Source organism: Balaenoptera acutorostrata, chromosome 16 (assembly GCF_949987535.1).
Source record: "Balaenoptera acutorostrata chromosome 16, mBalAcu1.1, whole genome shotgun sequence".
Lineage (NCBI taxonomy): Eukaryota > Metazoa > Chordata > Mammalia > Artiodactyla > Balaenopteridae > Balaenoptera > Balaenoptera acutorostrata.
The window spans coordinates 2,654,085-2,680,368 of record NC_080079.1 but is presented as its reverse complement, the minus strand read 5'-3'; the positions used below and the strand labels follow the sequence as shown (position 1 = coordinate 2,680,368).

Sequence of the window (26,284 nt, the reverse complement as noted above, 5' to 3'; positions counted from 1 at the left end):
TTTGGTGATTCCTCAAAATGTTGAGCGCAGAGTTAGCTGACAACCCAGCAATTCCACAGCTAGGTACCCACCCAAGAGAGATGAAAACATATGTCCACACAAAAACTCGGTCATGAATGTTCACAGCAGCATTACTTATAAAATCCCAAAAGTGCAAACAACCTGAATGTCCATCAACAGAAATGGTTAAATAGAATGTGATATTATCCATACAATGTAATATTATTTAGAAACAAGATGGAATAAAATACTGATATATGCTTCAAAATGGATGAACCTTAAAAACATTATTACGCTAAGTGAAAGAAGCCAGTCACAAGAGACCAAATATTACGTGATTCCATGTATATGAATTGGCCAGAGCAGGCAAATCAAGAGACAGAGCTGGGGGAGGGGTAGCTGCTAATGAGTACCAGGTTTCTTTTGGGGTGATGAAAATGTTCTGAACTTAGATTATGATGATGTCTACACAACCCTGTACGTACACTAAAACCACGGATCCGTGCACTTTAACAGAGTGGACTTAATGGTATATAAATTCGCAATATTGTGATTTATAAGAAATATATATATGGTCATTCAGGTGACCAAAATGTATTTTTCAGATATACCTGGGCCTTTGTCCGTGGTTCCTGGATCACAGCTCCCCAAACCCTTGGAATTTCCCAAGCGATTAGAGCAATGTGAGTGTTCTCTGTCATAATATGTGGTCTCTAGTCCTCAATTCCTGAAACCACTTCACAGCCATAAAGGTGAAGTGGGTGTCTCGTTATTCATAACAAGCCCCTTTCCACCTCGACTGGGTTTATGCTAATGAAGTGACTTTTGAAAAGCACCTGGGGGGTGGGGGGACTTGCTGCCTGAGGAACAAGGTAGAGAACTAGATGGATGGAACTTTCAGTCCCACCCCCTGATTTCCGGGGAGGGGAGAGGGGCAGAGGCAGTGTTCAATCATGCGTACATAGCAAAGCCGCCACAAAACCCAGAAGGAGGGGGTTCGGAGAGCTTCCAGGATGGGCAACCAGACGCTTCCACAACCAGTGTGCCAGGCCCCAAGCTCCAGGAAGACAGAACCTCCTTTGTTCAGGAACTCGTCCTATGTGTTTCTCCATCTGGCTGTTGATTCGTATCCTTCAATGTCCTTTTACAATAAATCGGTAATCCAGTGAGTAAACGGGCTTCCTGAGTTCTGTGAGCTGTTTTAGGAAGTTAATTGAATCTAAAGAGGGTGTCGTGGGAAGCTCTGATTTATAGCCAGTTGGTAACAACCTGAGCTTTCAACGGGCATCTGAAGTGCAGGGCAGCCTTGGGGGACTGAGCCCTTTACCTGTGGGATCTGATGCTGTCCCTGGGTAGTTAAGTGTCAGGATTGAGCTGAATCCTTGGACATCCTACTGGTGTCCAAGAACTGCTGTGGGCAAGCCTCTCCCCCAACACACACACACACTGGAACTGGGTCCGGGAACCCATTTAAAATTATACATAAATAAAGCTTTTTTTTTAATGGGCAAAAAGCCTGAATAGACAATCCACCAAGAAAGATATAAATGATTAATAAACACATAAAAAGATCTTCAACATCGTTCGTCGTTAGGGAAATGCAAATTTATATTGCTGTGAATACCTAACTTCACACCTACAAGGATAACTATAATCAAAACGACAGACACCATGAGGATGTGGACAAACCAGAACACTCACAGGATGCCAGTGGAGGTGCAAAATGCTACTGCCACTTTGGGAAACAGTTTGGCAGTTTCTAGGAAGTTAAACATAAATTTACCATTGGAACCAGCCATTCTAGTCAGGGACATCTATCTAGCAGAAATGAAAAGTTATGTCCACACAATGATCTCTATGTGGCCCTTCTGAGTTCTCAGCACTATGCATAATAGCCAAAAAGGAAGAACAGCCCCAATGTCCATCTGCTGATGAATAAACAAAATGTGGTATATCTATACAATGGAATATTATTTAGCAATAAAAAAACAAGCTACTAATACATGCTTCATCATGGATGAACCTCAAAAAACATTATGAAAGTGAAAGAAGTCAGCTGCAAAACCACACACTGTATGATTCTGTTTACATGAAATGTCCAGAAAAGGCAAATCTAGAGAAACAGAAAGTAGATCAGCACTTGACTGGACCTGGGGGTGGGAACGGGAGTGATTGCAAACGGGCACAAGAGTTCTTTCTGAGGTGAAGCAAACAGTCTAAAACTGGGTGGTGATGGTTGCACAACTAAATTGACGAAAAATCACTTCATTGTACACTTTTAAAAACACTAATCAATGTGGTCTTGATGATAAGCGGAAAAGGGAAATCCAAGAAGTCATGGGCCACGGGCATGGTCCTGAAGGGGCACACTGCACTCAGTTGATTTATAATTTTCCCTAAATAAATGATACTTTGAAAATATCAACAATTTTATGCATCAATGTAATCCTCCCTTCATTTCTTTGCAGTTAAACACACACACACGCTCTTCCACATTAAGCAGTCACAGAGTAGGTCCTGAACACCTACTGGGTGCCTCGCTTGGTTCTGGGCACCTGGCAATTAGAGAAGCAGACACCAGGTCATGGTCCTCCATGGGTCGCTGCTGAACACAACAGACACCTAAAAGGGCCCAAACCATGGAAAACTACCTCCTGACTGACCTAACCTCATTCTGACTTTTCTGTGTCATGTACAAAGAAATCTGCTGAAAACTAGAAATGATTGAGGCTATGTGTAGCTAGCAGTATGAGTATTTGTATTAGAGTTATAACTGAAGGTGAATTATGATTGATAAATTTCCTTTCTCAAGATGGGAGGATAGCTGAATACAATTAAACTGAGTAGACCAGACAATACGAAGTAGCTCAACAGATGATTTCTAAACTAAAAGACAGGTGAGAGAAATAAATAACTTGTTTCTTGAGGAGTGGGTTACAATTATTTAGAATGAAAAGAGTGGCCACAGAAAGGCAAAGCAAAAGGGCTTTGTCAGGGGTCCACATCATCAGCTACTATTCATTAGGATTTTTTGTTTTGTTTTGTTTTTTAATTTATTTTTGGCTGGGTTGGGCCTTCGTTGCTGCACGTGGGCTTTCTCTAGTTGCGGTGAGCGGGGTCTATTCTTCGTTGCAGTGTGCGGGCTTCTCATTGCAGTGGCTTTTCTTGTTGCAGAGCATGGGCTCTAGGCACGTGGGATTCAGTAGTTGTGGTACATGGGCTCAGTAGTTGTGGCTCGTGGGCTCTAGAGCACAGGCTTAGTAGTTGTGGCGCACGGGCTTAGTTGCGCCGTGGCATGTGGGATCTTCCCGGACCAGGGCTCAAACCCATGTCCCCTGCATTGGCAGGCAGATTCTTAACCACTGCGCCACCAGGGAAGTCCCTGTTCATTAGATTTTCACAGTGGGGATCTCATTCAGCAGATGAGCTATAAAACCTACATCCTACAGGACGAAACAAGCAAATTTAACTCGGAATTTTCTCACTTTGTAAGTTCAACCCCATAGGATAACTTGGATGGAGTTAAAGCCGTCAATATGTCTAAGTGGTTTTGCCTACAAGGACTACTAGCTTTACTGGATAACTTTTCAAGTGTTAGCAAAGGTAGATCTAAAAGTTATCCAGAGAAAGAGTGGATATAAAATATCCTCAGTCCTCTAATTTAGGGGCAGCTATTCATAATACCAAGAATTGGTGAAAATGGCAGATTGGAATTTTACAATTTACTCACATCTAAATTTCAACAGCTACATCAAAAACATTCCAGATTGCAACTCAAAATTACCTGCCCTCTCACAAAGCTCAAGCTTGTTCATCCCTGGACTGAAGACATGACCTGTGTGCAGGTGTACCCAGAAGGAAAAACATGTCTGCCAACAGAATGTGCACCTGAACACCTTCCAACCTGCAGAAGAACCCACACAGCACAGCTAAATAAAGTCACACCAGGGCTGACAAGCTAAATTCTGTGCAGAAAACACTCACATTGTTAGTGGTTTTAGCCAGCAGTGACTTTGCTGCTGCAGTGCACAACCTACACAAACTTTAAAATATTCTAAGTCAAAACAAATAGAAAGCATTCACAATTGACATTCTTGCACTGTTTAAGGAGTGCCTCAAACTTAACTTTACTGAGTATATGTGTGTATGTGGCAACTTCTTTCTATAAACTTTGAATCAATAATGCAAGTAGCTCTTCAGGCCAAGATGGAGCAACAGGGACCCAGATTTACCCTCCTGCATGAAAACAACCAAAAAACGGACAAAATAAATGAAACAACAGATTTCAAGACACTGACCAAAAAGTAACAAAGAACAGTGACCCCTGAGAGAGGGACACAAACGGGCTGAGCCCTATACCTGCCCTCCCTCACTGCCTTGAGTTTCCAGGCTGCAGCCTGGCAAGGGGAACCGAGGCAGAGCCTGGGGGATTCCCTGAGTTCATAACACATTGCTGAGCATGTTGGGGGCTCACAGGACAGAGCCCTGGAGAAAAGACAGTGGCCTAGAGGGAGAAACAGGATGATCCACACACATACAGCTGAGTGCTGATCAGCATACATGTGTAAAGAAAGTACGCAAGGGCAGGAAAAGAGCCACACGGAAGGATTAGAAACAATAATGCCTGGTGCTCAGACATGGCTAGGAATACTGTCTGACCCTGCCACCAAACCTGGAAAACCTCATGACTCATGACACAGAGGGCAGAGTACACAGATCTTGCTTCAGGAATAGGGAATTATTAGCCCTAGATCAAGCCCTATTCTGGTCTCACCTAACAAATCTTAAAAGCATGATCCAAAGGCTCAAACTTTTTCCAAGTAACTTATCTGTGACCCAGAACAAAGTTCAAGCATGTTTATAGGAATCTAAAAATATCCAGCACCCCATATGGTAAAATTCACAATATCTGACAAATATGATGCATAGTGAAGAGAACAACCTATCAAAGCTGGCCCCAAATTGACACAGATGTAAGAATTAGCAGAGAAGGACATTTAGAAAGTTATTTTGACTGTATTCTATATGTTTGGAATGCTATACAGAGATATGGAAGATATTTTAAATCCAAATCAAATGTTATAAGTTGAAATCTACGATGTCTGAGATTAAAAAAAAAAAAAGTAATGGATGTAATCAACAGCAGATTAGACACTGCAGAAAAAAAGGTTAGTGAACTTGAAGGCACAGCAATAGAAACTATCTGAAAATAAAGAAAAGAGGTTTTAAAAAATGAACAGAGCATCAGTGGTATAACCTCAAGAAGCTTAAATGATGTATAATTGGAGTCCCAGTAAGAGAGAAGAGGGGAAACAGAAAAAAATATTTGAAGATGTAATGGCTGAAAATGTCCCAAGTTTGAGGAAAACTATAAACCCATAGATCCAAGAATTTCAATAACCCCAAACACACAAAAACATGGAGACAATTATACCAAAGAACATCATGGACAAATTGCTCGAAGCCACTGATAAAGAGAAAACTAAAAGGACCCAAAGACCAAAGATATTACATTCTGAGGAACAGAGATGGGATGACGGCAAATTTCTCATTAGAAACAAACAATTAGGAAGACAGCAGAGCAACATCTTTAAAGTACTGAAAGAAAAAACTACCAACTTAGAATTCCGTATGTGGTAGAAATATCTTTCAAATATGAGGGTGAAATAAAGACATACAAAAGGTCAAAATTTTTATCACCAGTAGGTTTGTCCTATAAGAAATGTTAAAGGAATTCCTTCAGGAAGAAAACCAAAATATAAAACCAGATGGAAATATGAATCTACACATAAGGATGAAGTGCACTGGAAATGGTAACTCTGTGGGCAAACAATAAGTTTTTGCGATTGTTACTGAAACTGCTTTAAAAGATGACTGACTGTTTAAGCAGAAATAGTAATAATATAGTATGGTTTACAGCATATATCAAGGTAAACTGTAGGACAACAAGAGCACAAAAGCAGAGAGGAGAGGGATGGAAGTGTATATTGTAAGATTCTTACATGTACAGTGGTATGGTACCACCTGATGACAGACTGTACAATTTGAAGATGCACATTCTAAATCATAAAGCAAAAAACAAAGTTACAGCTAATAAGTCAACAAAGGAAATAACATGAAATCATAGAAAAATCTTACTAAACCAAAAAGAAGTAAATAAAACAAATAAAAAAACAAAAAGCAAGATGATAGACTTTAATCTAATTATATCAACAGTCACATTAAAAGTAAATAGACTAAATACTCTAATGAAAAGGCAGAGATTGTCAGACTGAATAACAAAAAAACCCGAATTATAGACTGTCTACAAGAAACTCACTTTAATACAAAGATACAAATAGATTAAAAGTAAAAAGGTGAAATAAGATATACAATGCTAACACTAATCCAAAGAAAGCTAAGGTTGCTACACTAATATCAGACAAAATAGATTTCAGAATGGAGAATGTTACCAGGGATATAAAAGGTGATTTCATAATGACAAAGGAGTCATTTAATCAAGACAACCTACAATTCATAAATGTATATGCATATAAGTTTCACAGTACATGAAACAAAAACTTATAGAAGTGCAAGGAGAAAAGACAAATCTACAATTATATTCAGAGGTTTCAATATCATCTCAGAAAAACTGTTAGAACATTAAAAATATTATAGGACATGAAAAAAATTAAGGATACAGAAGATATGCACCAAACTATCAACCAACTTGACTTAACTGACATTTATAGAACACTTCACTCAACAGCAGAATACACATTTTCCAAGACTAACCATATTTTGAGTCATAAAGAAGTCATCTCATAGGAAAAACAGTATGGAGGTTCCTCAAAAAAAATTAAAGATACCATATGATCTGGCAACCCTACTTCTGGACATTTATCAAAAAGAATTGAAATCAACATCTCAAAGAGATATTTAGCATGTCCATGTTCACTGCAGCACTATGCACAATGGCCAAGATGTAGAAACAACCTAAATGTCCATTTCAAATGAATGGATAGAGAAAATGTGGTATATTCAAACAATGAATACCATTCAGCCCTTAAAAAGAAGGAAATTTCACAATATGCAACAACATGGAAGGGCACTGAGGACATTATGCTAAGCAAAATAAGCAAGATAATGAAAGACGAGTACTGCATGATTCCATTTATACGAGGTATCTAAAATGGTCAAATTCACAAAACGAAGACTGGAATGCTAACTACCAGGGGCTGTGGAGAGGAGGAAATGGAGAGTTATTCATCAGCAGAGACCTGCTGTACAACACTGTACCTACAGTCAACAATAACTGATTGTATACCTATGATTTGTTAAGAGGACAGATCTCATGTTAAGCATTCTTACTACAATAAAATTTTAAAATTAAATTAAATTAAATTTTAGAAAAAGAAAAAAGTGTCAGTAAACTTCAAAGGATTCAAGTCACACCAAGTATGTTCTTCGACCACAGTGGAATTAAACTAGAAAGCAGTAACAAAGATCTCTAGAAAATCCCCAAATATTTGGAAACTAAATAACACACTTCTAAATAACAAATGCATCAAAGAAAAAATCAATTGGAAAATTCTAAAGCATTTTGAACTGAAAAAATAAAAAATAAAACATAACATGCATTAAAGAAGAAATGTATAGCACTTGGTGCCTACGTTAGAAAACATGAAAGGCCTCCACCCAGTGACCTCAGAATCCACCTTCAGTCACAAGAAACAAAAGAACCAGTGAACCCAACATGAGAAGAAAAAGGGAAATAAAGAAGATGAGAGTGAAAATTATTGATACAGTAAATAGAAAAGCAAGAGAAAAATCAATGAAACTTAGAAAGACATCACATGTACACAGATCAGAGACTTAATATTGTTAAGATGGCAATATTCCTCAAATTAATCTATAGATTCAATACAATCCCTATCAGAATTCCAACTGACTTCTTTGCAGAAATTGACAAGCTGATCCTAAAATTCCTATGGAAATTCAAGGAACCCAGAATAGCAAAAACGATGCTGAAAAAGAACAAAGTTGGGGGACGCTCACTTCCAGGTTTCAAAACTTACTCTAAAGCTACAGTAATCAAGACAGTATGGTACTGATATAAGGACAGACATACTGATCAATGGAACAGAACTGAGAATCCAGGAAAAAACCCTCACATTTACAGTGGATTGGTTTTCAGCAAAGGTGCCAAGACAACTAAATGGTGGGAAAGAATAGTCTTTTCAACAAATGGTGCTTGGACAGCTTAATACCTACAGGCAAAAGAATGAAGTTGGAACCTTACCCCACACTATATATAAAAATTAACTTGAAATGGAATGTAGCTCTAAATGTAAAAGCTAAAACTATGACTTTTAGGAAAAAAACAGGGGTATGAAATAGGAGAATAATTTTGAAAATCATGTATCCAATAAGGGACTGGTATTAAAATATACAAAGAACTATTATAACTTAATAATCAAAAGACAACAACCCAATTTAAAAATGGGCAAAGGATCTGACAGACATTTCTCCAAAGAAGATATACAAATAGCCAAAGAAGCACATGAAAAGATGCTCAACATCATTAGTTATCAAGAAGATGCAAATCAAAACTACAAAGAGGTATTACTTCACATCCACTTAGAATGGTTACAATTTAGAAAGCAGATTAAGTATTGGTGATGATGCAGAGAAATTGAAACCCTCATACACTGCCGGTGGGAATGTAAAATGCAGCAGCCACTTTGGAAAACAATTTAGCAGTTAATCAAATGGTTAGAGAGTTACCATATGACCCAGAAATTCCACCACTAGGTATATACCCAAGAGAAATGAAAATATGTCCATACAAAAACTTGAACATGAATGTTCATAAAAGCATTATTTATAACAGCCAAAAAGCCAAATTGTACACTTTAAATACTTGTAGTTTGTTATACCCCAATAATGTTAAAAAATAAATAAAAAGAAAGAAAAATGATAGGCAAAAAACCCTGTAATAGCCAATGAATTAACATATTCTTCTATTTCATTTCTAAAGGACATCGACAAAGAATGGAAAGAAATTACAACACAGGAAATGGCCACTTATCCCTAGGAATCAAAAGCTGGAAAAAGGGATCTTGGATCAACTCAGATGAAACCAGAAAAAAATATCAATTCGACGTGAACCCAGGCATCTCAGGTAGGCTCTGCCTAGAGAACTCGCTCTTCACAGAGCTTTTTTGGAAGGAGAGTCTTCAGGGAGATGAAAGGCTGAGTAGACATGAATCTTCAGGTGTTCTAGGCAGAAACTTCTATTCTTTTTTTTTTTTTTTTTTTTTTCAAAAGGATTTTCTTATTTATTTATTTATTTATTTTTATTTTTGGCTGTGTTGGGTCTTCGGTTCGTGCGAGGGCTTTCTCCAGTTGCGGCAAGCGGGGGCCACTCTTCATCGCGGTGCGGGGACCGCTCTTCATCGCGGTGCGCGGGCCTTTCACTATCGCGGCCCCTCCCGTTGCGGGGCACAGGCTCCAGACGCGCAGGCTCAGCAATTGTGGCTCACGGGCCCAGCCGCTCCGCGGCATGTGGGATCTTCCCAGACCAGGGCTCGAACCCGTGTCCCCTGCATTAGCAGGCAGATTCTCAACCACTGCGCCACCAGGGAAGCCCAGAAACTTCTATTCTTAAAGGAATGGTGAGTGTGGTGGGCAGGGACTTAAAGGAGCCAGGCACTGGACGCCCCGAGTCACAGGGTCAACCTAAGCAAGAACCTCACGTCTCTTCTTCCAGAGCCTAGGACAGTTCCTGATACACAACAGATGCTCAAAAAACAGCTACCCAACGGAAATGATAAACACTACTGATATTTAACTGCTACACGTGTTACCACATTAGCTAACCTTACCATGATCAGGACACTAACAAGATTACAGGAGAGGGCTTCCCTGGTGGCGCAGTGGTTGAGAATCCGCCTGCCAATGCAGGGGACATGGGTTTGAGCCCTGGTCTGGGAAGATCCCACATGCCACAGAGCAACTGGGCCTGTGAGCCACAACTACTGAGCCTGCGCGTCTGGAGCCTGTGCTCCACAACGAGAGGCCACAATAATGAGAGGCCCGCGCACCGCGATGAAGAGTGGCCCTAACTTGCCGCGACTAGAGAAAGCCCTCGCACAGAAACGAAGACCCAACACAGCCAAAAATAAATAAATAAAAGATTATAGGAGAGGCACCTGACTCTGGTTCATGAGACTCACTCATTCCAGAGATGGGTCCTGGTGGCTGTAGCTCCTAACTCCACGGCTGGTTTTAACGCACAGGGTGTAGGGCCACTAGGCTGTCACAGAGGTAGGAAAGGAGCTGCACTTCCTGAGTAACCAAATTCTGAAGGGGGATTTGTGTGTGAGAGAGAATGGAAAAATTGGGACAAGAACTTGGCTACTTAATTGAACTCAGTCTGGATTATTATATCAAAGACTGGGACACAATACAACATAAACAAAAACTTCATCAAATTAGGAGGCAATATACACCACAGCAATAAGATACCACCTCATCCTTCTTTGGTCACAATCAGGAAGTGTTGTAGCCTCAACCTGGGAATTTAATTTCAGCAATTCCAACCTGAAAGATCACTCAAGGTTTCTTCCATTAAGCCTTTCCTGTTCTCTCTCATCAATAGTGACCTCCGGCTCCCCATCCCTGACAGCCCATGGCATCACACTTTTCATCATTTTACGGCCAATTTAGGACTTCGTTTTGAAGTCTCATGTTTTAGTTCCACAAGCCCCCCATGGGAAGCTGTATAGCCCAGTGGTTAAGAACACAGGCTCTGGGGCTTCCCTGGTGGCGCAGTGGTTGAGATTCTGCCTGCCAATGCAGGGGACACGGATTCGAGCCCTGGTTTGGGGAGATCCCACATGTCGCGGAGCAACTAGGCCCGTGAGCCACAACTACTGAGCCTGCGCGTCTGGAGCCTGTGCTCCGCAACAAGAGAGGCTGCGATAGTGAGAGGCGTGCGCATCGCGATGAAGAGTGGCCCCCGCTTGCCGCAACTAGAGAAAGCCCTCGCACAGAAACGAAGACCCAACACAGCCAAAAATAAATAATAATAATAAATAAATTTTTTTAAAAAAACAAACAAAAAAAAACACAGGCTCCGGAGGCAGACAGTGGGGTTTAAGACCTACTGCCACCACTTGCTAGCTGTGTACTCTTAGGCCAGTTGATTAACCTCTCTGTACCCGAGTTTCCTCATTGGTAATACGGGTATAATAACGGGTTGTGGTGAAACTGATAACCCACGTGGTAGCCACTCAAGGACTGGCAGTATCTGCCACACCTCTGCTAAATGTCTCTAAGACACACAACTCAGTGTGGCCCAACAGGAATTCCTCATCTTCTCCTGCGGTCACACGTCAATCTTTCCTCAATGACAGCACCACTGCATATCCAGGTGTCCAAGTCACAACGCTGGGAGTCACCTGGACTCCTCCCTTGATGTTTCCTTCCACATCCACTCCACCAGCAAGACCTGACTGTTCTTCCTCCAAATTACACAGCCAAGTCTGTGTACTGCCACCATCTCACTCCCCTCTGTCTGAACCTCTGTCGCCTCTCATGATCTGTTTATTCCTGGCCTCCCCTCTGACCACTATCCCTTTCATTTCCCACAAAGCTGCTCTGTGGAAAGAGTTAGCTCTTTAAATGTCAGGATGATCGTGTCACTCCACTATTTACTTCCCACTGTCTGGAGGACAACACCCAGGGTGCGGTGAAGCCACGGACAAAAGGAAACTGGGTCCCTGGATGTCTTTGATCTGGGTATCACCAGTCCCATACTTATATTTAGCGGCTCTGTGTTCCATGGCCCTGGGCTCACCTCCATACTGTAATGTACGGGAGAATCAAACTTCCATCCGGTTTGAGCCAATGTGGTTTGAAGTCCCTCTGTTACAGAAGCTTAACCTATGCCCTGCAATATGGCACAAGGGAGTGGGGCGCCACTGTGACAGAACATAAGTGATACTGGCTCGTGGTCAGGCAGTGGGTGGTGAGGAAACATGCTGCAGAGTAGAAAGCTCGTCACTCCTGCTATGCTGGGCAAAACGTTTGAGAAAAACGTTGCCTGCGTTAACTCAGAAGGCACACCCCGTGCTTATGGAGCCCGTAGGTCCAGAAGAAGCAGACAAACAATTAAGAAGCTCGGTATGGTGGCAGATCCTTGCTGCTCTTAGAAGGAAATAAACGAGATGAAGTGAGAAACAGCAATTCGCAGGCAGAGGTGTTAGACAAGAGCGCAGCTCAGAGGCCCTGCCCTCCTGCTCCAATCCCACAGGACTTCTTCCAGTTCCCTAAAAGCCTACGCGCTTCCTACCCACACTGTTTCCCCTTCAAGCCTCACATAGACCCGATTACCAACCCACCCCAGCTTGATTAGGCCCTGGACCCCCCCTTACTGATCACCTCTTACCCTGCTCTCACAGCAAAGGACTGGCGTGTCTACTCACCCGGCACCCATACCACCCAGCCCAGCGCCTGCACGTGGAGGCGTGACTTAGGAACAGCGGCGTGCAGAACGCGGGACACCCCCCTGACCTAGACATCGAGACCTTGCAGGGAGCCCCGCGCACATCTGAGTGACCCTACGTCTCCAGTGCTCCTGAGCGCCCGGGTTCGCATCTCTGCGCAGGCGCGGCCTGAGGGGCGGCCCCGCCCACTACGCTCCGCCCCAGCAAGTGAGCGTGCCCCGCTCCCGCCGGGCCTCCTCCCAGGCAGGGCGCCAGGAGACTCGAGGCCCAGTGGGGGCCCGCTGAGAGCCGCCGCCTTCCCGTTCCTAAGGCCCAGGCCCCGGGGGACTCACCGCGTCCCCCAGAACCTGCAGCTCCTCTGGCCTCCGCCGTCGCCACCGGCCCAGCGCCAGGGGGTCCATACGGGCCCAGGCCCGAGTCCGCCCAGCCTCTCATCCCCACAGGCTGCAAGGTGCCGCTGCCGGCCCACGCCGCCGCGACCACGCCCTCTTCGCCCACGTGTCCCAAGGGAGCCAATGAGGGGCTGGGGGCGGGGCGCCGCAAGGAACCCTTGAGACCTGGCGGGCCCAGGCGGCAGGCAGGAGTAGCGGAGGCCAGAGCCTTGAGGAGACGAGGGTAAGTTTGCCTCAGGTCATTGATTTGGGAAGAGGGCTGGCCGTCACTTCTCCGATCACTGAGTCGGCCGTGGGGCTCCAAAGAACCTACTCTTAGGGTTCCGCCACGATTCGACTACAGACCCTGGACCCGCTGGAGGAGCGCCCGCCTCCTTTCTTGTGATTGGTCTCCGAGCCCCGTCTGCGGCTGTCTTCCTGTGACTGGTTGGCTGATAGAAGGCGCAGCGGGCCTTATCAGCATCGGAGAAGCTCTGGCGTCTCTGGGAGATATAGTCTCGGGGATGCAGCTTCAACTTCCGGGCGGGAGCGGACCGCGGGCTGCTGCGCGGCCGCGCAGTGGCCTCCTGCCGGGTTTGCTCGGTGCACGGTAACCTCTCGTCTGGAGGCCCCGGGAGCACCCCGCTTCTCTGAGACTGCAGGCCTGAGCTGCCGGGGCCTTTGGGCTGTGCGGAAGGGGAAACCGAGGCCTTGCTGTCCGCGCCGTCGTGGGGTGGGATTCCCTCTGTGCGCAGTCCCCAAACCGTGGGCATCGCGCCCCCGACCCAGCGCTGTGCCGAGCTGCACTCCCCTCATCTCAGGGAGCCGAGGGTCAGGAGTCAGCCAACCTGTCCAGGCTGGAGCGTGCTCAGGCTCGGCCGGCCCCCGCACCCCACCGCGGAGCCCCCGCCGGCTTCTGCACCAAAGCGCCGAGCCCGAGATCCTTTCTGGTTAACTAAAATTGGTATAAGCCAGTCCTTTGACAGTGATTGGCTAGTGGGTCTGTTAGGGGCATGGCTGGCTCTGGGACAGATGTTCCTTACTGTTTAAAAAAGGGTCTGGATGGTTGGGGGCTTAGTTCTTTCCTGCTGTTGTTGCCAGTGGAAGCTCCCTGGAGCTGCTGCAGCCTTCTTATCACCATGAGGGCAGCTGGTTGGAAACTTAGTGAAAAGTCGGAAGGCATCCAGGCTCTAACAACGTGAGCTTCTGAACCAACCCCAAACCAGCTGACCACCAATCTCCAGACGTCTTGTCTTGTCTCTGTTATTTGAGTCACTGTAAATTTACCATTTTGCTGCAGTTGTAGGCATCTTTTGTCACAAAGACTTGTCCTTACCCGTTGTGGTGAAAAGCATAAATCCCTACTCAGTTGGGCTACTTTCTGCAGGATATTCAGCAAATTAAGTAGCTAATTACGTCAGTTTTCTCATTTATAAAAGATGATGACTCTTCTGGTATTGGGAGGATTAAATATAAAGTGCTTAGAACAATGCCTGACACAAACTAAGTACCCAATCCTACTACTAGTATTTCTAGGACTACTAGTTAATCCTGTATCAAAAACCCTTGGGACCTTCCAGTTACAAGGTGATTAAGTTATGGGCATGTAATATACAGCATGGTGATTATACTTAACAATCCTGTTTTCTTTATATATTTGAAAGATGCTCAGAGAGTAGATTTTAAAAGTTCTCACACAACACACACACACACACAAAATGTAACTATGTGAGGTGATGGATGTGTTAACTTACCTGATTGTAGTAATCATTTTGCAGTATATACATATATCAGATCATTACATTGTACACAGTAAACTTACACGACAAATGTCAGTTATAGCTCAATAAAGATGGGGGCGGGGGACCTTGGGCCCAGATGTTGTTTTGGAATTCAAAATTATTTGGATTCTGTGTTAAAGGGCCGTATGCATACTGCATGAACCACCTTCAGTGGGGTCTGAAACAGCATATAATCAAAGACAGTATTTCTGCAGCAAAAATGTGTGAATATTCACAAATATTAACCTGAAGTGGGATATATAAAGGCTATAGTCTTATGTTAGTTCCAATGAGTTTGCTCCAAACTTAGGGGGAAACCTCTAAGTTTTAGAACTTTTTGCATTTCAGAATTGAAAATAAAGTACTATTGCGGACCTGTATTACTACCTCTACTTTAAAAACTTTGCATGTATGCGTCTTGCAGTTGAGATTAAATGACCTGCTTTGTTGTCCAGTTTCAATTTCACTGTTCTTTGCACCTAGGGCTGCTTTTTCAGATGCTTGAGCCAACCATTGGATAATGGGGGTACAAACGCTTAGTCCCTGAAGTAGTGACAGATGGTCTCCTTGACCAAACTCTACTCAGGTTCCTCTGAAATCTCTTATCAACTAGGCTCTGACCTTTGGGCTCCCGTGTTCATCCCTGCATTTTCCAGTTTCAGTAAGAATCTTGCCAAGTCAGCTTAGCCAGAAGCCCCCACCCTTGATATCTGATCACCCTTGGTGTCTGATTGGGCTCCTCATCCTCCATCATCCCCCAGGGGTTGTCTGATCATGGTGGCCTGCTTTCAGCAAGAATGCTGCTAGGTCAGTTTAGCTAGAATCTCCCCTTACCCCTGATGTTTCCTCGTAGAAATTTTCTATCCCCTGACCCCACTCCCCCACCCCGCCATGCTCCTTGGCTATAAATTCCCACTTTCCCTTGTATTTAGAGTTGAGCCCAATCTCTCTCCAGTCCTGCAAAAGCCCATTTCAGTAGTCCCTATACCTGTCACAATGGTCCCCCTGAATAAAGTCTGCCTTATCATTCTTTAACAAGTGTCATGATTACTTTTTTCTTTAACACAATTGGTATATTTAGAAGGACGCAGTTTAGCTTATCACACTATTTACCAAACATCAGTCATTTGGGTACCAACCACAAGATGTATACTAAACCTCTCCTGTTATTTACCTAGTATATTTAAATTCTTAGTATCTTAAAATTTAAGACTTTAAAAATAATACAAAATATCTATAAAGTGATAGTTTAAAGGACTTGTTATTCTAATATGTTAAATACATTAACAGAAGAAAACAGGAGAAAGCTTCATGACATTGGATTCTTGCATATGATGCCAAAAACACAGTCAACAAAAGAAAAATTAGATAAACTGAACTATATAAAAATGTAAAACCTTTGTGCATCAAAGGACACTATTAACACAGTGAAAGGCAACCCAAGAAATGGAGTAAATACTTGCAAATTATGTATCTGATAAGGAGTTAACATCCAGAACACATAAAGAACACCTACAGGGGCTTCCCTGGAGACGCAGTGGATAAGAATTTGCCTGCCAGTGCAGGGGACACGGGTTTGATCCCTGGTCTGGGAAGATCCCACATGCCGCGGAGCAACTAAGCCCATGCACCGCAACTACTGACGCCCACGTGCCTAGAGCCTGTGCTCTGCAGCAAAAGAAGCCACCGCAATGAGAAGCCCACGCAGCGCAATGAAGAATAGCCCCCACTCGCCACAGCTAGAGAAAGCCCGTGTGCAGCAGCGAAGACCCAGCACAGCCAAAAATAGATAAATAAATTTTTTTTTAATTTAAAAAAAAGAACACCTACAACTCAACAACACAAAACAAACAACTTGTTTAAAAAACAAAGGACTGGAATAGATGTTTCTCCAAAGATGACAGACAAATGGCCATGAAAAGATGCCCAACATCACTAATCATTAGGGAAATGCAAATCAGAACCAAATGAGAGAGACTTCTCTGGTGGTGCAGTGGTTAGGAATCTGCCTGCCAATGCAGGGGACACAGGTTCAAGCCCTGGTCCGGGAAGATCCCACATGCTGCAGAGCAACTAAGCCTGCGAGCCACAACTACTGAAGCCTGCGTGCCTAGAGCCTGTGCTCCGCAACAAGAGAAGCCATCGAAATGAGAAGCCTGCGCACTGCAACGAAGAGTAGCCCCTGCTCACCGCAACTAGAGAAAGCCTGTGTGCAGCAACAAAGACCCAATGCAGCCAAAAATAAAAATAAACAAATTAATTAATTTAAAAAATTCTTTAAAAACCAAATGAAATGTCTCCTCATATCCATTAGGACAGCGGTCCCCAACTTTTTTGGCACCAGGGACCAGTTTCGTGGAAGATAATTTTTCCATGAACCAGGGAGGTGGGGGATGGTTTTGGGATGATTCAAGCACATTACATTTATTGTGCACTTTATTTCTATTATTATTACATTGTAATATATAATGAAATAATTATACAACTCACCATAATGCAGAATCAGTGGGAACCCTTAGCTTGTTGTCTTGCAATTAGATGGTCCCATCTGGGGGTGATGGGAGACAGTGACACCCGAAGTGTGTTGCTTATATCCAGTCTATTCCGTAAGATGCAGCTTAATTGTCACTTGCTACGCATTGATAGGGTGTTGATATGAGTCTGCAAGTGGTTGATTTATTATGGTCTCTGTGCAGTCAAACCTCTCTGCTAATGATGATCTGGATTTGCAGCCGCTCCCAGTGCTAGCATGACTGCCTCAGCTCCACCTCAGATCATCGGGCATTAGATTCTCATAAGGAGCGTGCAACCTAGATCCCTCACACGTGCAGTTCACAGTAGGGTTCGAGCTCCTACTCTTACGAGAATCTAATGCTGCCGCTGATCTGACAAAAGGTGGAGCTCAGGAGGTAATGCAAGTGATGGGGAGCAGCTGTAAATACAGATGAAGCTTCGCTCACTTGGCCGCCACTCACCTCCTGCTGTGCGGCCGGGTTCCTAACAGGCCACAGACCGGCACCGGTCCATGACCTGGGGATTGGGGACCCCTGCGTTAGGAGGGCTATTATAAAACAAACAAACAAGTGTTGGCTAGGATGCGGGGGAACTGGGACCCCTGTTCGAGGGGAGAAGGCGAGAAGGTAAAATGGTGCAGCCACTATTAAAAACTGTATGGTATTTCCTCAAAAAGTTAAACATAAAATTATCATATGATCCTGCAATTCCACTTTTGAGTATACACACTAAATAATGGAAAGAAGGGATTTGAACACCTATGTTCATAGCAGTACTATTCACAATGGCCAAAAGGTGGAAACAGCCCAAGTGACCATAGATGGGTGAATGGATAAGCAAAATGCGGTCCATCCATACAATGGAATATTATTCAGTCTTTAAAAGAAAGGAAATTCTGACACAGGTTATAACATGGACGAACCCTGAGGACATTATGCGAAATGAAATAAGCAGGTCACAAAAGGACAAGTACAATACAATTCCACTTCTATGAAATAGCGGAGTAGTCAGACACAGAGACAGACAGCGGCAGGGTGGTTCCTGGGGGCTGGGGGAGGGGAATGAACAGTTGGTGTTTAATGGGGGCAGAGTTTCAGTTTAGGAAGATGAAAAGAGTTCTGGACACCGGTGGTGGTGATGGTTGCACAACAATGTGACTGCTTGATGCCACTGAACTGTACCGTTAAAAATGATTAAAATGGTCATGTGTATTTTAACACAATAAAAATAAATAAAAGTTAACTATTAAAAGAAAAGTTGTTTCTCTCTGCACCACTTCCAGTCACCTTGCACACCACCTACAGGGAAAGCGGCTCTCAGAGGAAGGTACCTGAGTTCCGATTCCACCTGGCCAATTTCCAGCTCCTGGGCAAGCTGCTTTGACTTCGCAGCTTTAAATATATTTATAAACGGTGCCTCCTAGAGTGGAGTGCTCCGAGCTTACAGTGAGACACTGTCTGTACCGTGCCCAGCGTGATGCGTGGTACTTGGCAAGCTCGCAGTTCACTGCAGCTGGAATGAGGAATCTCTAGTCTTTCCCAGCCGAGCACTGGACCGACCATTCGGAGTCCAGGAAGTTTGTGGAGAGGTTTTGTTTGCTTAACTAGTGAGGTATGCTGGGGGGAGTGTTCATTCCTGAGCCCAGTTTCCTCATCTGTAAAATAGGAATAAAGCCTTCCAGGGAAGTCAGAGCTTCATGGAGTAGCTGGGGGTTGTCTTTAACAACATGCTAGGCTCAGCTTCCCTAAGAGGGGTTGTGCGCGTGTGTCTTGTGCGCCTGTGTGTCTGTGTATGTGTGGTGGGGGGGGGGGCCAGAAACACTTTTGATTCAACTGTTGCAAAGTCATTACTTCTACTATTCCATTGACTTAACCTTCCTCCTTTAAATCTTTAATGACCTCTCTAAAAAATGACTACCTCTGCTTATCTTGTTGGCATGTAACAGAGAATATATACAGTGTATCTATATACATGTATATCTCCAGAAACAGCCTGGCACATAATAAGTATTTAATAAATGCTCTTTCCCTTCCTTCTTGCCCTCTTATTTTAAAAAATTCCCAGAACTACTTTGGGCACTAGAATAGGTTATTTTCTTCCTTTGAAATTCACAATTTCTTTAGACATTATATGACAATGCCGGTTATCTTCTTTGCCTGGAAACACTTCTCCCTAAACTGCAACAGCTGTCTTTCTTGTTTTTCAGAGGCCGAGGGAACCGTCCCTCCAGAGAAAAGCCGAGCCCACCCCGCCCCCACCCCATCTGCCTGATTCCGGTCCCTCAGGGCACTCATGCCTGGATGATGGGAGGCTTTCTTTTTGTATCCATTGATGTTCCATATCCCCTCCGGGAGGGCTGTTCTCCACTGGGCAGATCCAGGCCTGCAGTCGGCACTCAGGAAATAACCATACACTGGGCGTTAACAGACTTTAGTGGTCAATTTTGCACCATTGATTTCACTTCATCCTTACAGCAACACAGCAGGGCCCGGGCTGTCTTCATGTTCAGATAAAGGTAAAGGAACAGAGAAACGTCAGGCTCAGAGATGTTGCCTAAGGTGCCCAGGGCTGCAAAAGGTTGAAGGGCGGACCTGAATTCAGACACAACTCTGGATTTCTTACCCTTCTGCTGGCCTTGCCTTTGGTTCCGGTGGAAAGCCTCCTTGTTAAGCTGCAAACCCCAGTGAGTTTGATCAAACAAACAAACAACAACAGTTCAACAAACAAAACAGCTCTGCTAGTTGCCCCAGGGGCCTTAATTTCACCACACAATTTTCCGGACGCTGCTGGCAGGTACAGAGTCCCAGTCGGCTTCCTCAAGGTGAGCCTCTGCTGCACCCCGACATGAATAATCTTTATTCTGATCACCCACCTTTGCATTCGAAGTGGTTCATGCACGGGAGTGTGTGGCCAAGGGCCTTTTCTCTTAAGAATCTGTGTCCCCAGCGCCCAGCGCAGGCGGGACCCAGAGTGAGTACTCAGAGCTAGGCTGATGAATGAATGAGTTCAGCAGAGGTAGCTGTGTGGCGTCAGCTCCAGCCACAGCCCAGGGAGGCCTCAAGACAGGTGCCCCTGCCCTCCTGGCCCCTCTGGGCTGTTTTTAGCTAAAGACATCTAACATCTCTGGGATGTTAAATGGGACAAGGAAAAAATGAGAGTGCACAAGCCATCCACTACTCCACCTCTTGTCTCGGTGATTACGTCTTATGTTTCTGTGCCACAATCAAAGTGTTACTAAAGAGTGGCTGGTCAGGATGCCTACAGGTCCCCACGCTCTGCCTGCATCTTCTGCCTTGGTCTTCAGCTCAACAGTACACGGGTGACTTGAGGGCCCACGTGCCGTGGACAGCTGCTCCATCCCAGGAGGGGTAATCTGAAGGATGCCTGTCTCTCTGGAAAGTCAGCACATGTTCATCTTCCTAAGGGTCATGGTTTTGTTCCCATGTCATTTTAGCTCAGGTTATTATTTTTTTAATGGCAAGACTCAGTATAAGATTTTTCTAGGGCTTCCCTGGTGGCGCAGTGGCTGAGAATCTGCCTGCCAATGCAGGGGACACGGGTTCGAGCCCTGGTCTGGGAAGATCCCACATGCCACGGAGCAACTGGGCCCGTGAGCCACAACTACTGAGCCTGCGCGTCTGGAGCCTGTGCCCCGCAACGGGAGGGGCCGCGATAGTGAAAGGCCCGCGCACCGCGATGAAGAGCGGCCCCCGCACCGCGATGAAGAGTGGCCCCCACTTGCCGCAACTAGAGAAAGCCCTCACACGAAAACTAAGAGACCCAACACAGTCATAAATAAATAAATAAAAAATAAATAAATAAAGTATTTAAAAAAAAAAACTATTAAAAAAATATTTTTCTAAATGCAATCCTTATAATGATCCAGGAATATTTCATTAAGGCAAATAATAATAACAATAATAATAACCCATCATTTTCAACAAAGTAATATCTCTACATGGAGACCTTTGTGATCTGAGCCATTTCCCTACATTATTTCCTGACATTGTAAATATGCTCCTCAGGGATGATCAAAAATAGATAATTATTTGAAAGACTTTATGACCAGTGCAAATTAGAGATTTGTATGATACTGTATAACATATGTGCACCCATCCATCCCATAATGGAACTGTAAACACTTGCTTTATACCGTAGGCAAGGATTTTATAGTCTGCCATTTTGTATTTTCTACATAGGTGCTGTAGAAAAACTGAAATATTAATAAACCACAAGTGTGCCTTCTAAAAGCAATAGCTTTAGGTTCGAACAGAAAGTATTAATTGTATCTCATTTTAACATACCCCTGCTTCTAATCGCTGGGTAATGATTGTTAAATGCCAGACACCAGTGTACTTTCTATGGTACACTATGTTTCGACAATAGATTAAAATTTTAGCATGATGTTTTATATTTCATCCTAAGATTTTTTTATTTGCAAGTGTATGAAGTCACGCTGGCTATGTTTGAGAATCCATTTTTGGCATGTATTTTCATATAAATTATAGGGTGTTTTTGCCTCTCAGCTCTCACACCATAGTAAGGAGAAACCCCCAGGATGTGGAAATATGACTGAGGCCATGTTAGTATGTGGGTTGGAAATAATGATTATAAATGACTCGGTAGGTAGAGAAAATAAGGGGAGAAGACTTACTGGGGAGAAGTAGAAAAGCTTGCTCTCTTTATGCACAGCTGGAAGAAGGCACCATGAAAGATATATTACTAGTCACCTTCTTTTTATTTCTAAGGGGTTTTTATTAACCCCTTTTTATCTATCAAAATAAATTGATTGCCAGCAGATGCCATATTTTCTATTTGAAATTATAAAACAAAAGCAAAGGCACACAAACTCACATACTGCATCTTCCGGTAAGTAAGAGACAAACCCCTCCAAAGAGATTGCTAAGTAGTGTTAAAGATTTTTATAGCCATCTCTTAAAACAGAACATTTCATTTAAGGATCGGAGTAGGCCTTAGGATCCTTCAGAATTTGGCTCCCCCCTGCTGTGTTAGTGGACAGGAATTCCAGAACACTGTTAGTAATATTTATGTCCCATCATAAAAGGACATATATCTGTAGGGTAAATACAGTTATGCCCGATAATAACTCTGTCCTGGGTAAGGAATGATATAATAACCTGATTCAATGGGAGAAAAAAAAACAGGGCCCAGAATCCATGTGAAGTGTATCCAGTCATTTCTAGCTATGATGCAGTGACAGAGAACATGCGGAAACCAGAAAAGCAACATTTCATCCAAATGGGCGAGAGTATCTTCCTGATCCTCACCCTTTGGGGAGAAAGGCCTGAGAGTTTGAGACAATAGGAATAAAACACAGCAGTTTAGGAGCTGGGGCCTCCCGTGCAGAGGGGCTTGGGGTGTGAGGGTAGCAGGCTGCGACTGAAGACCTACCTGACGCCCCAGGAGCTTTGCCTCTTCCATCTCAGCCCTCAGGGCAGCTGCAGCCTGACTTCTGACGGCTCAGTGCCTGGCAGAGCTGGTGTGTCGTGTCCGTGCAGAATCGGCCAGACGTGCTGCTTTCTCCTTCAGGTCCATGCCATAAAGGGTTACCCAGTTTAAGGTCCCCCACTTCTGCCTCTTATCATAGGAAGGAGACTTTTCCCCCCTGTATCTTCTGTTATTCATTTCTTAGTTCAACAGATATGAACTGAGAAAAGAATGTATGTCATAGCTGGAAGGTCTAAAGGTCATGTTGGCATCGACATTTTTACATAAGATATTTGTTCTGATTAAAATAGTGAAGTGTATTTCATACAAATGAGCAAATAATAGATACTAACTTAAACTTAGGCTAATAGTGGAGTCACCACCAAGTTTTTACTTTACTCTGGTGAAGAGACACAACCATGGAGGTTTAGCTACTTTATCAAGAGAACGTGAAAGACTGACCCATTTATTTTATATACGTACTACAGGGCAATAGCGCCTACGCATCATTTAAAAATCAGTGGTTTGCTTTTTTCCTTCCTTGTTTGTTTGGTTCTAGAGGAAAGAATTTCAAGTTGGCAATTTTTTTTAAAGAAAAATCATCCCAGCCATTGAAATCCGGGCTGGGCGAGCCAGTTTGGAGACCATGGGAACTGGGAATGCTTTTGGAATTTGAAGCAAATGCAAACCTGTTCACATCACCCAGTGTTACTTTATTATTTCACCACCTTCCTGGACTTGCCCCTGAGCTTCACTGAGAGCAGCTGCTGCCACACTGTGGGGCAGGGGGCTTGCACAATTGCCCGAGTGGGAGAGCACCAGCATCCCTGCCCCGTCCTGCCCGCTGGACTCCAGCGGGGGCCACTGTGCCGGCCAAGGCTCACACAGCCCAGGCTGGACAGCTCTGGAAGGGGTCCAAGAATATAGACTTTAGGTGATTAAAAAAAAAAAAATACTTGGTGTTCCTTTGCCCTACACCTGGGAAAATGTCACCACTACCTTTTAGATGCTAGAGAGGCCAGGAAGGAAGCTGTTATAGGTGTGGCCGACTTTTGAGGCATTTTATCAAACATAAGACTATGATGGTCATAGATTTAACTAAAGTTAAACCAATTAGCTCTCCAGGTTGGGATGGCTTCTGCCTCATGTGAGAGAACCACTGATTGGCCATGGCTTGCCCCCCAGAAATATTAGGGTGTATTCTTTAAGGGGTGTGTGTTCTCAGCACACCCTGAATTCCTTCCACGGGTAGGAAGGGCCAGCTCTGCTCACAGTGCTCCCTGGACACTCCAGACATCCACTCTGTGAGGTGACATCTCCAGGCAAAAGCAGCCTATGAAAGTGCCAAGGTCAGCGGGACAGAGGGCCTGTGAACTCAAGCGTAGGTGGAAGGATTCTCTTCGAGACGTGACATCTTGGAGCCACACGGCCCAAAGGAGCTTGCCTGGTTAGAACTTCTTAGTTCTCTTAAGAATTACCTCTCATTTTACAAGTGATCTTGTTTGTGACACCAAGGCAAACTCATTTGTATCCTTAGTTTCTCAAATTTGAAACAAGAATTACAAATAGGAGCAGAAAATTGACTCCAAATGGACCTGGAGAATAAATACACAGACACACATGCATACACACACACACACACACACACACACACACACACCACTGTTTATATGTAAAACCTTTGACTCAAGACAACACACAGCTGCATACAAACATACACAGTGACTATGTACACTCATGATCAACAAAGTGCCATGGAATCTTCATCTGGGTGATCACGTGGAAAACTGAAACTTCAGGTAGGCAAAGATGCATGTGGCAGTGTATGTGTAAGTTTTTCCTTCTCTCTGTCTGCACATGACCCTTCCCTCCAACCCCATACTAGCGGCTTTCATATGTACAGCACAGACTTGGTACATCTTATAGGACCTCAAGTACACTGCCAATCGAACTGAGAAGGCAGGAGAAGGTGTTAAAAATTGGCAAGTCAGGGTAAAGCATGTTTTTGGTGGATCAGTAGAACCTCTATAGATAGAGCATTAGTTTGTGTTAATTCTGAATTGTGACGTCTCCAGGTTGAATAAAGAAACCACTCAACAAAGGATGCTCCTTCCCCAGCCTGAAGTAGCAGCTGGTGCCACCTACAGCCTGGAAACTGGCTCTACAACCCTCACCTGCCGCCCTGGCTGGTCTTCCGTGGAAGAGAGATAGAATTGATGCAGGGGATGGAAAATGGGCAGTCAACTCTCAGGATGAATTTTCCCTGATAAAGTGTCAACAACTAGAAACGTGTTTAAAAATTATTTTGACTAAAGAGCTTTTGAAGATTGTAGCAATTAGATCAAGATTTGTGAACTACATTTCCTATAAATATATTTCTTCTAGAGAGCACCTTATGGGATGTGGTCATATATATATTTTTTGGCCTATAGCAACCCCAAAACGTTCAACTCAGTGCTAGATTAGGTTAGTGGGTACACGCTTATCCACATTGTCTTATTTTAGGGGAAAAGAGATTACTGTGAAACCATCAGATAACACACACTTCTGAAAAGAAATGAAATGTATTTTTATCGGTGGAGCCAAGATGAAGTATGTCTTGAAATCTGTTTTACAAATAAGCTTGTTCATAAATTGTCCATTCACTGCTTCGAAATCTTTTTTCACATTTGAGGAGCTGTCAGAGGTCCCTAATAAACGTGAGTCTTATTTAGTTTACTGGATATGTAATTCTTCTTTTCTTTGAAAATAATTATTTTTCAAGCAAGTGCAGCAAAAATACAACCAATAAAAATCTCGCTATGGCAGCATAAACAACCTTTATAGCCAGCATATACATAGAGTTCTTCCAATAATAGCAGTTTCTGGTAAGGAAGGGAACAAAAAATTGGCCAGACTTTGCCAAGATCAAGTGTGGGGCTCCTAAGGGTTGACAGAGGAAACATCACAGCCCATTCCCGCTTCCCTATCCCAGACTAGTTCTTGGTTATCAGGGTGACATCTGTAGCATCCCGGTTGCCAGGGAGGCCCTTGGGCCAAGGAGAACAGGGCTGGTCACTTGGTTGGACCCAGTGTCCAGTTTACCTCAACGTGGTTTGTGAGACAACCTTCCCAAGGCCCATTCTTGGGGCCGGCAAAGCTGATGGACAGCAGGATGAAATTCCCTGGAGGGCTCCCGAGGGGCAGAACACAGACTGTCCACTTCTTAGTTACCCCACTCTCGGTCCAGGCTGGTGGTCCCTCAGCAGGACTGTGCCAGGGTGGGTGGCAGGGCTAGGGCGGGCGGATGGGGGTCGACTTCCGAGAATCTGGTCCAGGGATTCTGCCCTGGGGTTCTGGTCAACCCGCTGGGGCTCCCGGGAGGGGCGTTTGTTTCGGCCCTTCCAGACCTGCGCCCCCCCGCCGTGGTCACGTGACCACGACCCCTGCTCCTGGCCACCCGCGTGGATGGAGCCCGCAGCATTGGGACCCGGGGCCACCCCAGCTCCGCGCGGACTCCTCCGCAGGAGCTCCGTGTCGGCAGGTTCTCAGCAGGCGTGCAGTGCTCATTTATGCCATTTATAGTAGCTCGAGAAGATGTTATCGCAGCTTGAGAACGGAAATTAAAATATGTATCCTTCAGGTGCAGATCTACTGTACTTACAGTTTTACTGTTTCTCAGCAGGGGGCTCCATTAATC

General features: G+C 44.2%; 1 protein-coding gene across 3 annotated transcripts in view; it reads right to left on the bottom strand.

Moving 5' to 3' along the window:
* Positions 1 to 12,600, bottom strand: part of C16H10orf143 (chromosome 16 C10orf143 homolog) — a 40,101-nt gene extending 27,501 nt beyond the window's left edge. For 2 of the 3 annotated variants that reach the window (XM_057531319.1, XM_057531318.1), the window contains exon 1: positions 12,471 to 12,594. In XM_057531319.1, the coding sequence (XP_057387302.1) occupies positions 12,471 to 12,566 (96 nt within the window). In that variant the 5' untranslated portion in view covers positions 12,567 to 12,594. Of the gene's footprint in view, positions 1 to 12,470 lie in introns of all 3 variants that reach the window. The other variant, XR_009005703.1, reaches the window with a different exon arrangement.
* Positions 12,601 to 26,284: the final 13,684 nt, after the last annotated feature.